Source organism: Dichomitus squalens, assembly GCF_000275845.1.
Source record: "Dichomitus squalens LYAD-421 SS1 unplaced genomic scaffold DICSQscaffold_6, whole genome shotgun sequence".
In the NCBI taxonomy this organism is placed as follows: Eukaryota; Fungi; Basidiomycota; class Agaricomycetes; order Polyporales; family Polyporaceae; genus Dichomitus; species Dichomitus squalens.
In genome coordinates this window covers 730,718-744,810 of record NW_006766888.1, presented here as the reverse complement: position 1 = coordinate 744,810, position 14,093 = coordinate 730,718, and the positions used below count along the sequence as shown (strand labels likewise).

Here is a 14,093-nt window from a genome sequence, read left to right as displayed (position 1 = left end):
TATCCTCCCGATTACACGTGCGTTCAGAAGCGATTCACCTAGTGCTATACTGACTGCGCTTCGCGCATCTCTGCCGAAGGAAAGGTGTACAAGGTGGGGCAGACGGGCCTACGTGATCAGCGTTGGATTTTCCACATCGTATGCAACGAGGTTGAGATTGCGAGTGGCGACGCAGTCCATGGCGACAGTACGCCGAGCGAGCCAAGACACCAAGTGCTTGAAAGCCCCTACAGAGGACGCTGCGGTAGTGAGCTTTTGAACCCGGCCACGCTCTCCCTAGGCCATCGTAATGCGCCGGAGGAGCTTTAGCTGATGTATCCGCGAGGCTTCGCGAAACGCTAGCAAGCAGTGTTTTCCCCGTGCCTCCTCGCAATGCATACGGCATCAAGCGCCATAGTCATGTTCTATTTTTCTACAGATGCCGTGATGTAACGCTCCGAAGTGTCGACAAAACTTACGCGTAAGCATGGAGGGACTGCCACTGCCACAGCGAGGTACAAATGGCAGTAGTATGATATGCCCAACTGCAGGAAGCATATGCATCAGCCAACATAGCACAGCAGTAATCAGGAACGCACTCCCCTCATCAGGAACATCGATCACAAGTCCTGTAAAGTTTAAAAGGCAATTTTACTGAAAAGTTACCTTCTCAGCCACCGGCAGGTATATGTGCACATTACCGTCGGGCTTGGTCGTGCTAAGGGTGACCGCCACCCTTACGAGCTCGTGCCAAAGACCTTGTGTTCACAGTATGCCCTCTTCAATTCCCGTCGTATACGAGGACCAAACGTGCGCTGGCTCTGGAGGAGACGTAATTCCATTGGAGACCCGTCGCTACATATCAGTGACCCCCCAGTCCATTAGCCGAGCGTCGTCCTATCTAGCCGAGGTTATCTCTACCATAGATGTTGCCCCTCTGGTTTACCCGAGCGCTCCCTATCTCCAAGAAGTATGTAGGCATCATGCTGCCTTGCAGGCACAGAGTCTGTTGGTCCGCTATCTGTGTCTGCTTCAATCCAGCCAACTGCCATTACACGACATAGCACATATGGATTGATGATGGGACCTTAGGGCTCTTTCGTTCGTGCAGAATGATCACAAGGACACGAACGTGCCTTAGATGCGTATATAATTTTGAGTCTCTCTTGTGTTTCTGGTGTGCGATGATCTCCCGAACTTGGCTCCTCGCGCTCTTGCCGCTCAGTTTCGCGGCTGGGGCAGTTAGCAGGACGACTAGCTTGGACGGGATCTATGCCCTCGCGAAGCGACGCGTTCCAGCCCATGCGGAGTCCTTTTCCTTTTCTCTGTCAACCGGTGAAGCCGACTCCTTCGTGGTCAGTGACGTACCTGGGGGCATCCACGTCGAGTGCACTACCGTGTCCGCCTGTGCTCGTGGTTTCTACACGTGAGAGCCTCCTACCGCAATTTTCACGCGACAAGTGTTTGAAAGAAGCCCGGAAGGTACCTGACGCAGTATGGCTGCACTGACATCTGGTGGACCGGCTCGCGGCTGGGTCAGCTCCCTCCAGACCTGCCAAAGGTTGGGACTCCAATCAAGGGTCAAGCCATTGTTCCATATCGGTGAGCTGCGGTCACGAACTGTTCCTATCATGCGAAGACCGTGCCAACGTTCCGGCGCAGGTATCACTTCAACACGGTCACGTTCAGCTACACGACCCCATTCTGGAACTTTGACCAGTGGGAATTGGAGCTAGATTGGCTCGCGCTCAGAGGGGTCAATCTTCCACTCGCCTGGAACGGTTACGAGTACATCCTCATCGAGACTTTCCGCGAAGTAGGACTGAGCGACGCCGACATCTTCTCATTCCTCTCTGGTCCGGCCTTCCAATCATGGAATCGCTTCGGAAACATCCAAGGCAGCTGGGGCGGCGACCTTCCCGTGACTTGGGTTGACGACCAGTTCCAGCTCCAGAAACAGATCCTGCAGCGTATGGTGGAGCTTGGCATGACGCCCGTCCTCCCTTCGTTCACTGGTTTCGTTCCCCGCGCGCTGTCTTCGCTCTACCCCAACGCCTCCATCGTCAACGGCAGTCAGTGGGAGGGCTTCCCCACCGCTCTCACCAACGATTCTTTCCTGGAGCCCTTCGACCCCCTCTTCACGACGATCCAGACGTCGTTCATCTCGAAGCAGCGCGAAGCCTATGGCAACGTCTCTCACATATACGCCCTCGACCAGTACAACGAGAACGACCCCTTCAGCGGCGACCCCGCGTACCTCGCCAACGTCACTGCCGGCACCTTCGCCAGTCTGCGCGCTGCGGACCCGGATGCGGTCTGGCTCATGCAGGGCTGGCTGTTCTTCAGTAGCGCCGCGTTCTGGACGAACGAGCGCATCGAGGCGTACCTCGGCGGCGTGCCCGGGAACGACAGCATGATCATCCTGGACTTGTACTCGGAGGCACAGCCGCAATGGAACCGCACCTCGTCGTACTACGGCAAGCAGTGGGTCTGGTGCGAGCTGCACGGGTATGGCGGCAACATCGGCATGGAGGGCGACCTGGACGCGCTCACGCAGAATCCCATCGCTGCGTTGCACGCTCCAGGTAGCAGCATGAAGGGTGTGGGCTTGACTATGGAGGGCCAAGAGGGCAACGAGCTTGTCTACGACATTCTACTTGACCAAGCGTGGTCGTCCGCTCCGTTGAACCTCAGCTCCTACGTCGACCAATGGGTCGCTCGTCGGTACAACGTGCGCCGCCTCCCCAAGAGTGCCCTTGACGCATGGCGGACGCTTGCTACTACGGTCTACAGCAACAAAGACTCTGGCACACAAGCGGCGATCAAGAGCATCTACGAGCTCGCGCCCGCTCTCACTGGCATGACAAATCGCACCGGGCACCACCCTACAGCCATCCCGTACGACACGAACAGCACCGTCCTCGTCGCGGCGAAGGCCCTTCTCGAAGCACGCTCAGAAAATCCCCTCCTCGCCACCATTCCCGAGTTCGCATACGATGTCGTCGACGTCACGCGGCAGCTGCTCTCCAACCGCTTCATCGACCACTACAACGTCCTCGTCGCGACGTACAATTCCAACGCGACCGCCCCCCGCAACGTCGCCGCGGCCGCCGGGCCGCTCCTCGCACTCCTCGACGACCTCGACGAGCTGCTCGCGACGAACGAGCACTTCCTTCTCAGCAACTGGATCGCGGACGCCAAGCGCTGGACGCATGGCGCGGACAGGGCGGCGTACGCCAGGCTCCTCGAGTACAACGCGCGGAACCAGATCACGCTCTGGGGCCCGGACGGGGAGATCAACGACTACGCGTCCAAGGCGTGGGCCGGGCTCGTCCGCACGTACTACAAGCCGCGCTGGGAGGCGTTCGTCGAGTACCTTGCGCAGACGAAGGAAGCGGGCGCGGCGTACGACGCCCACGTCGTCTCAGCCAAGATGATTGCGATTGGCCAGCAGTGGAGTAATGGGACGTGGGGAACCGGGAAGGGCGAAGGGTGGGGGACTCGGGGAGACACATCCGCAGTTGCTGCAAGGCTGGTGGAGAAGTGGGCCTAGGATCGACAGATGCGCTTTCGATTTTCGCTAGATCCGTTGAGATACCTCCGTAAAATAGGGCTTTGAGGCATCTAATCGCAAATCCATACCATTCACTCATCCATCCTCCAGCCATCAAGTGCTGTGTCCAGTACTGGAGGCTCAAGATATTCTGACTTGAGACCCGCATTTCTCTGCTCGTATGCGGGGAACGCGGCCGAAAGCAGGAGAGGCGCCGACGGACCAATCGGGACGCGACGATTGCAGAACGCCGATGACCTCTACAACAAGGGCTTGTCCTCCTCCTCACCTCCGTCCACATCTCCCGCCATGTCTTCCGCCCTCGTTGCCCGCTCCGCGTTCAACAGGAACGTCGCTGCCGCTCTTGCGCGCAGGTCGCTGCGGCCTCTCGCTGTGCAAGGTGTGTCCACTTCCTCGCGTCACGCAGATTACCGTTGTCGTGCTCGCCTGCAAACCGGTTCGCTCGTATCCGGCATGCCTCGAGCTCGGGCATCAAAGCAGACAAGGCATACTAACTACATCATGCAGCAAGAGGAGCGGCGGACTCTGCGTACGTTCCCGGTGGTCGTACGTATAGTTATGCTCCTGTATGCATGGCATGCGTTGCTCAAGGGTAGATTGCAGCGATCTACAGGGGCACCGTCAACGACCCCACTCCCTTCCCTCCTCCCTCCAAGACTCACGGCTCGTACCACTGGGCGTTCGAGCGCATTCTCTCTGCTGGTCTCGTCCCCCTCACTGTTGCCTCGTTCGTTACGAGCGGCACCAACTACCCCATCATCGACGGCCTCCTCGGCGTCAGCTTGGTGATGCACAGTCACATTGGCGTACGTATCGTCATCCTTGTTGTACTCCTCCAGACCTTGCCTTCCTGCAAACTCTTCCTCCCTTTCGCCGCGCATACAGCCGCGCAGCTCCTAGACCCGTTCTATCACATGTGATTACAAGCGCTCAGGGCTAACCGGTCGGCCCAACAGTTCGACTCCATCCTCGTCGACTACCTCCACCCGCGCAAGTTCCCCGTCCTCGGCCGCGCCTTGACGTGGGTCCTCCGCGCGACGACCGTCGGCGTCCTCGTCGGCGTATACCAGTTCAACACGAACGACATCGGTACGTCATACCCCCTCCCTGCCCACCCGTAGCCGCTTCTGTCGGCTTCGTTCTGCTTCGGTGGGAAGTGGAACTCAAGGCTGACGGGGACCTGTCTACAGGTCTCACGGAGCTCGTCGCGAAGGTGTGGCACGCATAGGTCCGACACGGCGCAATAAGGGGTTGCCGTTCCACAGGACAACTGATGTAAATCCCCGCACTGGGAGTAGTGTGGGCGGTCGTAAGCCATGGATAGCTCAGCCTCAGCCTGTAGTTTCGTTTTCGAATGCATCCTCACGAGGGCTCTTCATCCCGGTCATCTCGTCGACTCCGATAGAGCCGAGCGCAGCTGGTGGGGGTGCGCCTTCTTAATCGCAACTGTCCGGAGAGCGCCATAGCTCCCTCAAGAAAATGTCCTGACCTTACGAACGTCCTCAAGCTTCTACTTGTATGCCTCAGGATCGCAAAGAAGGTTATTGTATTCCGTAGTGTAAGAAGACTACCATGTCAGTGATTACATACTATGATGGTTGGGTGACTGCTTGGACCAAACTACGCCTGTTGATATAAATACTGATGTGACCAGATAGTGAGGGAGGATGAGGGGAATCGAAGCAAAAGTGTCCATGCAGCGTGCATGAATGAGGTGACAGATGATCGAGTGCATAACGAAGAAAAGACGACTCCCGCGTAGATACCGAAGATGCTGCTGCGACAATCGACAATTCTAGTCCATCGAGTCACGAACTTGGAAAAACAGTGCAGGATAAGAGGGCCTATTGCTCCTCCTCGTCCCCCTTCCACCGCCGGCCGAGGTCCACGCGTCCGTCCGCGTCCCCATTCACGTACAACCACGCCTCGAGCCGGCGGCCGAGCTCGCCGCCGACGCCCCCGCAGAAGTCGCCCGTGGCGTTCAGCAGCTTCTCCCGCTCTTTCTCCACCGCGACGACGACCTTCGGCACAGGCACGGGCGCCGGCAGCAGGCTGCCGTTCGCGTTCGCGACCCCGCTCGGCCTGCGCCGCAGCCCGTCGGCGTCGCTGTCGCTGGTCACGAGCGCGAGGAGCGTCGGGCTGATAGCCGCGACGGGCGACTCGGACCTGTACTCGTCCGCCGCGGCGCCGTCGCCGACCTCGTCGTCGTGGCTCGCCGGCTCCACGCCCTCGTCCTGCCACTCCTTGAACCAGTCCTCCTCCTGGTCCTCGGGGCCGAGGATCGACTCCACGAGGCCCTCCTCCCAGCCGTCCCACTCGATGCAGCGGTGCGCCAGGCGGAGGCGCGCGCCCGTCGCCTCCTGGTGCAGCCAGTCTGCGGCGAGTGCGGCGAGGTCGACGGGCTTGTTGTGGACGAGGACGCTCTTCACGGGCGGGTTCCGGACGAACTTCTCGACGGTCGCGCGGAAGAGCTTGGCGGTGAAGGGCGAGTTCTGGAGGAAGGAGGGGACGTGCGCGCACGCCCACAGCGGGCGGGTCGTCGTCGACTCCCAGTCTATGATACACGTCTGTGTGTGCGTCGTGAGCCAAGCGCGTACACGCGGATCCAACTCAAATGCATTGACTCACGATCTGTGAGTTATCGTTCTCGTCAACGAACACGTTCTCGAGGTTCCAATCATGGCAATCGATCGAGAACTCCTCTGGGGCCCCTCCGCCTCCGCCATCGCCCTCCCCGTGCGCGACGACGCCCAAGCGCTCCATTAGCCTCAAGAAGCGCGCCATCTCCGCGCGCACGCGCTGCTCGCGCTCCGCAAGGTGCGCGACGAGGAACGTCGTGCGCTGCATGCGCCGGTAGTCCTGGTACATCATGTCGCCCGGGCCGTCCCACTCGGCCTCGCTCTCCTCCCAGTCCCACTCGTCCGACGTGTCCGAGCGGTCGTCCGGCAGCGCGGTGACCTTGTGGTGGCGCGACGTCTCGATCTCGTCCGGGTCGAGGTGCAGCTTGTGCGGCGCGGCGCGGCCCTCGTTCTCCGCGATCACGCCCTTGACCTCGCGCTCGGTGCACGCAACGAGGTAGTCGTGCGTCGAGCGCCAGGGCCCGCGATTGAGTTCGTCCGGGTGCGGTAGATCGCCTCGGTTCGATCCGAAGAAGGGCCACGAGATGATCGGACCAACGTGCGTCTCCCTCGACTCGTCCTGCAACCGCGACACGGCGTCGTTGATGTTCGTGGAGCGTTGGTATGTCGAGGGTGTTGGAGTGGCTAATGAGGACGGCAAGTTCGGGGATGGTGTACTAGGGTCAGGCCCGTCGTATAGCGAGCCAATCATGGGGAAGCGGTGGCCGTACAGGGGGATCACCAGCATCGCGATGTTCACCATGAGCGCGATAAGGGTATTGTGCGGCATAGAGTGAAAGACTTTTGACAGGGGGATGCCAGAAGCCTGCAGAGCGGAGCGCCGTTTAGTAGGTGGATGCGAACAGTCATAACCATCGAACAAGTATACCTTCGACATCAAGATGTATTCGCCACCTAACCTGTTATATGGGTTCGAATCGTAATGGTAAACTTCCGGCACAGGTATTGCGGTATGTCGGCGGAGATAATGCATCGTTGCTACTTCGCTCTCGGTCTTCAGCCGCGGCATGAAGCGTCGCGCGACACGCGCGACCACTTCGCGCCTGTCGACAAGAGTGACGAGGTACCCCTGTGTCAGCGCAGCAAAGTCAGCTCTGTCATCTCAAGTTCCGGTGCCGCAGACTGCTGCGCATTATTATTCGTCTGCTCCGCCAAGACGTCAACGAGCACGGCCGGCTGCAACAGCACTCGCTTCTGTCACCTTTGAGTAGCACGACGGCTCTACGACGCGGCTTCGCGCCAAGCACCGTGGCGCATCCTCCAAGTGGCCAAGGAGCGCGAAACATCGCCGAGACGTCGAAATGCTCAATAGAAGCATCGGCAAATCGGGCGCGTCTGCGATGCTATAGCAGCTTACCCCGTTGGTAAGCGCACCCGGCGGATAGCAAGGCACTGCGCCTGTCGTACTCGGTAGTTACGCCACCGAGAACAGAAGCCCGCGCAACATTTTGACACGGGTGCACTCTTCTACTCGGACGAAGCCGAACGCGGCGATTTGCCACCCTTGTGCGTTTCCGGAATGCGCGCAAGTGACTGGAGAGCGTGGGAGGGCAAGAGCGGTAAACGGTGTGCTCACCTTGTGGAATGTACCTGCAGCGAAACGGTGAGATTGACATCTAGCAGAGATGGAATTGAGTAAGACGGACCTGCACCGAGGAATCGGATACGTGCGACTTCAGCCCCCATACGCTCGTGGACAATGTCCTTGAGCAGCTTCCTATCGACCTGGAAGGGCATGGCATGGTGGACGGCGACGTCGGCCCTAGCCTCCGCCTTCCTGTCCTCATGCTCGATGTCCCAATCCCATTCCAGCGGAGGCTCCTCAGAAGGTTTTGCAGGCTGCGCAGGCAAAGGTTGTTGCGTTGCTGACTGCGTCATGTCGGGAGTCGCGTTCCCTGGGGTCGAGTGAACGCGCGAAGGGGAAGCTACTGAATCGGTGCGGAGCTGTGTTGGAGGCGTTATCTGTGGCGACGAGAGCTTTTCGCGGGCTTCGAAGGACAGGGAACCGGGGCGGACGTTATAGTCGAGCGAGCAGAGGAGCTGATATATGCTGAAGGGGATGATGGTTAGGAAGAGAGCGCGATTGTAACGCCGGGACTTATCGCAGACGCACTCGAGATTATTGCGCGCCCGCTTATGGGCGACCCTGCTACAGCGGTCGCCGTCGTTGATCTCCGTCGTTCCTGAGCGTGACTCGAGCAGTAAAGCGGGCATATCGTTCGGGCAGATGTTGCAGCAGTCGCAGGGGGTATCAGGCGCAGCAAACATATGCGGATGGCATTATATGTGGGGCTGGATAGGTCGGACTTGGTGTGAGGCCAGGCTGAAGCCGATCGAGGGCCGCGCTACCGCCGCACCCGGACGGGTCCCCCGGTGGACGCGATCGCGTCTTTCGTCATCCCCCGCATTAGACATATCACCTGCCTCTTCCGTAATAGATCCAGATCAGATCCGTCGGCACCCCCACTCATCTCCTCTGACGCATCCTCCCGCCTAACTCGGATATGTATGTATGTACCCCTGTGCTGCCGCCACCCGCGCAGACGTACTCAGTTTTTCAGCCCCAGGCTCGCCTGCAGATACCGGCGGATACCAGCGATCCTTTCTCTCATCTACGTGCACGTTCGTGCGAGAAGCACCAGCAGCTACCCCTGAACTGGGCACGAAGTCTCACCCCGTCCAGACTTGTCCGGTGATCCGCGTGGACGTCCGGGGCAGCTCCTGTGACAATCGACACCTTCCTCGAGCTCTCCCATCACCATTTCGATGCCCCAGACCCAGACCCAGCGCCAAGCTTGCCCTCCACTTCGCGATAAGCACCATGAGTATGGTTTAGCGAGAGCACGCAGGCTGCGGGCTATTTTCAGACAGCGCCGAAGCCATGCCTCGAACCTACTGATGTCTGTTTGTCCTTCCCCGCACTCGTCCTAACATTCCAACAAGGACGTTCCGGGAGGCACAGGCCCGATCCCGACCATCAACGGCTTTCATGCAATCATATGTTCGTCTTCGACTGTGATTCCGGACACGGCTTGAATGGCGACCGCGTCCACTCAACCTAGGTCCTTGATATCGGGCCCGGGATCCGACTCGGGCTCGGGGACACGGGTCAAACTCTGCATCGATTCGTCACCGACGCTTAGTCCCACCAGCTCGTCTGCGCGGGGGTCATCGCGACCCACGGGCCTCACTATCATAAGAAGCCAGAGCGTCGGAACGCCAATCCACGCACAGACACCCCTACTTGCCGCTCGCTTGGAGGCAACCTACTCCAGAGGTACGGACCTGAAGGTGGATCGTCTAGTTTAGGGTGCGGTCAACAATGAAAATGGTTTATAACGAACCGTTATTAACGGACGCCCTCTTGGACCTCTTGTTAACACGTGTTACTTACGGTCAATTGACCGGGCGCTAAACCAAGTTCACAAGTTGTTGGCCTGAGTAATAAACATCTCAGTTGAATGACAGGGTCCCTGAAACTCAGAGACACCTTGCCATTGCAAGTACTGTATATTTGACGAGGCATGACATCAATGAGCTGTGTGGCGACGAGTCCCGCTCTCCCTTCGAGATCTGAATCAGACCAAGCTCACTGGCGGCTTTGGCCAGCGGCCTGCATAAATTAGAGGCACCAAACTTGAAGTTCACAGCAGCACTATTCCGGCCTACAGTAAACGAAATGAAAGCGGTCTATTGTTGTTATTAGAGTCAAAAGGACGCTCAAATGGGTCCTAGTTTTGAACAATTCTTGACATGACTATCCAGACTCGTACTTTCTAACTGTTTATTAACAGGTTGATTAACTTGTTAATAATCCACGTGTTAACAATTCGGATTTGTTGCCCGCACCCTAGTCTAGTTGAACCCTGCACGGCCTATCGCGAAATGAACACCAGAAGTCTCCAACTCACCAACATACCGCAGTCGCATGTCCTTATCAGCGCTCCGCCTACTAGTCAGCCGGTCCTCAGCTTATGCGGTGATCTCCCAGAATGAGTAGCACTTGCGTATCAGGATACACAGCTGAACAATGGAGAATGGCAGTCTCCGAGCTTCTTTGAGCTTCGATCCGTGGCCAGGAAGTGTTCTATTACGAACCTAAGGCGAACGTTAACCTAGATAAGTTAGCGTTAGCGCGGCCAATGGAGGTGATGGGATGTGCTGCAGACCTTCTACTCCCTTCTCCATTCACAAAGCACCGTAGGGCTGGCACCAGGTTCCACCCTCGGCATGCGTATTGTCAAGCGTAAGAAATACTACGTTTCGGAAGGCTCATCGTGCACAGGCAAGGCGCCCGTGAAATTTGAAAGCCGTACCTCGGCATTAGGCCCATGTCAAACGACCCAACGAGTCCCTTCGGACAACAGTACCCTACAGGACGAGCACGCCCGCTCGAGGTCCCGGTCTAGGATGAAGTGGTGGCGGACAGTCACGGTCGGTATGGATGTTTCAGTCAATGGGTATTGACTGGGGTCTAAGTCGCGTGGGGAGCACGTGCGCCGACAACGCGCTTTTCTCTTCCCCGTCGCACAAAGCCTTTGTCGCGCTCAACGCGTTTTTGCAGCGCGGGGCAAGGTCTTTGTTTTCTATGATTGCTTATATGTACAGGTCTCTGATGCTTCTCCCTCCTTACCTCCTTCCTCACCGGCGTGCTCGAAAGGTACGATACACGTACCGTAGTTCCCGCACCTCCTTCCTCACCGGCGTGCTCGAAAGTCCCCGACTTCGGGCTTCGCATTTTCTTACCCACCCATCCGCTATCCCTACACTTATTATACCACACGTTACGCTAGTTGCTAGATAGTTACTGTCCCAGTTAGTGTATTCGCCTCCGCCGGCTTGAGCTCGGCCCCTCCCGGTCGCGCGAGAGAGCGGTGGCGACGCGAGTCGGATGACTCGTCCGGCGCTGCGCCTTGACAATGTCATCCCCCTTTCGCCCTGCCCGACTCACGCGTGATTAGAGTCCGGCATCTGGCCGTACTCGCGACACAGCGTAGGAGGCGCGTCGCGACGCGTCACCTGCCAACATTTCCCCGTGTTATCGCGCGAACTCACCTCATGCGCATCTCGGTCTGCATTTTGTTACGCAGACGACTGTCAGCATTTGTAAGCCCATCTTTGTCGAGCGCAGTACTAGCGCGCAGAGATTGGGAAGCGACGTCTTTGAGGCAGTGTCCCAGCGCATGCTGGTACAATGCGGCGTCGTGCCCTGAGGGCATTACGATGGTCATGCCGTGATACCTTCACGTCCGCCTGTATGATGCAGGGCATGCAAACAGGAAACACTGATTCACGTGATATCTGGAGGCATGGATCAGAAGGTGTCCGGAACGAACAGCAGTGCGACGACGTACCAATCTCTTGTTCGACTTCCACCAGCTGTGATGCTGAGCCGACGGACCGAAGATAGCTATGCTAGCCGAAAGAACGACGAGGCAAGGGGAAAACACGCGACAGATTGCAATGATGTATAACATGACACACTAAGCAGCCAATACAGAGCGAGCAGACGAGATCATTATGTCCATGAGGGTTGTAGTCTATACCGGCAAAGAGACGAGGGAGAACCTAGAAGTACATGAACGTGGGGAGAACGAGATGCAAACAGATACAGGACACACATCGCAAGAATTGAGCAGACCATTAACGCATCCCGGCATCAACGGTTCTCCGATCACTGTGCGCGAAGGGAGAGGCGATGCGAGAGGGGGCAAGAGGAAGGATGACGGCACTCCGTTTTACTTCTTCCCCGCCTCGATGGCGTCTCCGTTCTTGCAAGCGACGATTTTGATTTTCGGCGCGGACACCTGCTCGTTCGACTCCATCTTGAACGTCGGGTTCTTCACTATGAACGTCCATACGTCGTCGCAGAGACGGTACGTGTGCAAGTGACCCTGCACGCCACAACAGCATTGTACAAAGGGAGAATAAAGACGATGTCCGTGAACCAACGGGCTCCACACGGAGTGAGGCACATACCTTCAGCGTCGTCTTCGTCTTCACCTGCTTTACCATAATGTCCGCCAAGGACTTGTCGAACTACAGAAACGCAGTGGTTTAGCATCGTCAGTCGGGCCGGTCCGCACCCCCCAGGATGGACTAGAACCACACACCTGCTGCAAGACTTTCATGGCCAGCTGTGGGGTGATTGCACCGCTTGTGATAAGCTCGTCAAGCGAGTCCGTGAGAGCCATGCCGATCCTAAGTGGGTCATAGCCCGGACACCAGTTATGTCCGCCGAGCACCTCCTTGCCAAGCTATGATACTCACGAGGAGCCGCGATAGAACTCGTAGTATGCCGATGCCATGCTTTCAAAAACACGTAAACAGAGATACAAGGGTTGCAAGGTGATCAACAGCCTAGACAAGCAGCCGGACGTGGTAGAAAGTAGTGAAGGACGAGCTGCAGCGTCCCTGCAGGCTGAGGGAGGCGCGACGTTACGTAAGGCACGTGGGTTCACGGAGTGTCACCCCAGTGACGGAGCGTCGAGTCACAGCCTCGATTTGGGATCGGCCGTCCGACGAGTCGCTCGAGCATCCTTTCTCTTGCATATTGACCGCAAGATCGATTCTGCTGTAGGAACAAGCAGGTCCGGTATCGTAAGTCACTTCACCACTCCCAGCCTCCGATACTGCGGGCATCAGCACTCGCCAAGTGCTTGCTTCGCTATCCTAACTAAATTGCATGTGCCGCTACTCAGCAGTGTTCACTACTACAAATTCGATATCCGCTGTGTCTCAACATGCCGCATCCTGCAAGTGGCACGTATAGGACGACAGATATCAATCTGGCTACGCTGGCTAACACACTTGGCATAGACGTCCAGAGTGCTGGCAGCTGCAATATGCAATTGGCAATACTGCTTGTTTCCCCTCTTGAACGTCGCGATACCTGCTGAGATCATGGATGATATACTCAGTAACCTGGATGACGACAACGCGTCCCTACGTGCATGCACTTTTGTATGCCGCGCTTGGTGCTCGTTTGCCCAGTATCATCTGCTTCGGACCGTGGTCTGCCGTCCAGATGCTCCGCACTTGTCCCTCCGAGAACTCCTCTCTTTTTCCACGTCAGCTCCAGATCTCGCCGCGCACGTCCTCTCGCTCAAAATCATCGGAGGAAAGTCTGGCAGCACCCCCGAGATCGCCGTGGAAGATGTCACCCACCTGCTGTCCGTGCTCCACAATGTCGGGTGCCTCTCTCTTGAACGCGTTGCTCCGATCACTCGTGGCCGCGCGCAGGCTCTTCCGACAAAGGCCCTACCCTTGTTGACCGAACTCTCCACCATAAGCTTGTGTGCCCTTCATCATACAGACACTATAGACTCGTTCTTTCAGATCCTGAAGAACCGTCGAGGAACAAGCCCTCTCCGTGTCATCCTTCGATTTGTGCATTCTGACGACTGACTCTGCTTACTAGCATTTCTCGACGTGTTCGGGCCGGACATCACCTACTTATCGATCAACCTCTTGTGGGCCTTCGCCGACGTTGGTGTTCTAGTCGGCAGCGATGTGCCGGTAGACATCCGGTCGACGTCGACTATCGTCGACTTGTCAACAGATGACGATGTCATCTTGTGCACAAAAGTCGACGTTAACTTTCCCGCAGAACCATCACCTGACTCTGACGCCCATGGACGTGATATGATTGGAGGATGCCCTATCGCGCACGCATCCAATTGACAAATTGGGACGTCTCTCTCATATTGCAGCAAGTCTCGCACTCGTTTCATCGATATGTCTTAGCTTGCTTGCTCCTTCATGTACCTGTGTAGATATTGTAGCCAATGTTCATCTTTTGCCTCTCTCCATAATGCCTGCATATACTGAGGCTCGTCAGACCACTAACTCAGCATTCCTCAGCCGGCGAGGCTGGTACCGGACGCACTTCTATGACCACC

The 14,093-nt window shown here is 57.3% G+C and overlaps 4 protein-coding genes across 4 annotated transcripts; 2 read left to right on the top strand and 2 right to left on the bottom strand.

Annotated features, from left to right (window-relative positions):
• Positions 1 to 1,163: 1,163 nt before the first annotated feature.
• On the top strand, positions 1,164 to 3,611 carry DICSQDRAFT_101787 (alpha-N-acetylglucosaminidase; the record flags this gene model as incomplete). Its single annotated transcript, XM_007363428.1, has 3 exons — positions 1,164 to 1,405; positions 1,462 to 1,581; positions 1,642 to 3,611. 3 exons carry the CDS (start codon positions 1,164 to 1,166, stop codon positions 3,530 to 3,532), a joined length of 2,253 nt encoding a protein of 750 aa, XP_007363490.1. The 3' UTR covers positions 3,533 to 3,611.
• A 230-nt stretch (positions 3,612 to 3,841) lies between these two features.
• On the top strand, positions 3,842 to 4,781 carry DICSQDRAFT_54865 (mitochondrial inner membrane protein; the record flags this gene model as incomplete). Its single annotated transcript, XM_007363427.1, has 5 exons — positions 3,842 to 3,932; positions 4,067 to 4,099; positions 4,157 to 4,359; positions 4,510 to 4,642; positions 4,744 to 4,781. 5 exons carry the CDS (start codon positions 3,842 to 3,844, stop codon positions 4,779 to 4,781), a joined length of 498 nt encoding a protein of 165 aa, XP_007363489.1.
• A 296-nt stretch (positions 4,782 to 5,077) lies between these two features.
• Positions 5,078 to 8,404, bottom strand: DICSQDRAFT_82145 (uncharacterized protein). The gene is made up of 6 exons (XM_007363426.1): positions 8,306 to 8,404; positions 7,839 to 8,242; positions 7,769 to 7,782; positions 7,061 to 7,261; positions 6,182 to 6,997; positions 5,078 to 6,120 (listed from the first exon to the last, which is right to left on the bottom strand). The coding sequence occupies exons 2-6, from the start codon at positions 8,068 to 8,070 to the stop codon at positions 5,398 to 5,400; spliced, it is 1,986 nt and encodes a 661-aa protein (XP_007363488.1). The 5' UTR covers positions 8,071 to 8,242; positions 8,306 to 8,404; the 3' UTR covers positions 5,078 to 5,397.
• Positions 8,405 to 11,632: 3,228 nt separating this feature from the next.
• DICSQDRAFT_82143 (transcription initiation factor IIA gamma subunit) lies at positions 11,633 to 12,581 on the bottom strand. The gene is made up of 4 exons (XM_007363425.1): positions 12,463 to 12,581; positions 12,306 to 12,393; positions 12,172 to 12,231; positions 11,633 to 12,086 (listed from the first exon to the last, which is right to left on the bottom strand). Exons 1-4 carry the CDS (start codon positions 12,498 to 12,500, stop codon positions 11,931 to 11,933), a joined length of 342 nt encoding a protein of 113 aa, XP_007363487.1. The 5' UTR covers positions 12,501 to 12,581; the 3' UTR covers positions 11,633 to 11,930.
• Positions 12,582 to 14,093: the final 1,512 nt, after the last annotated feature.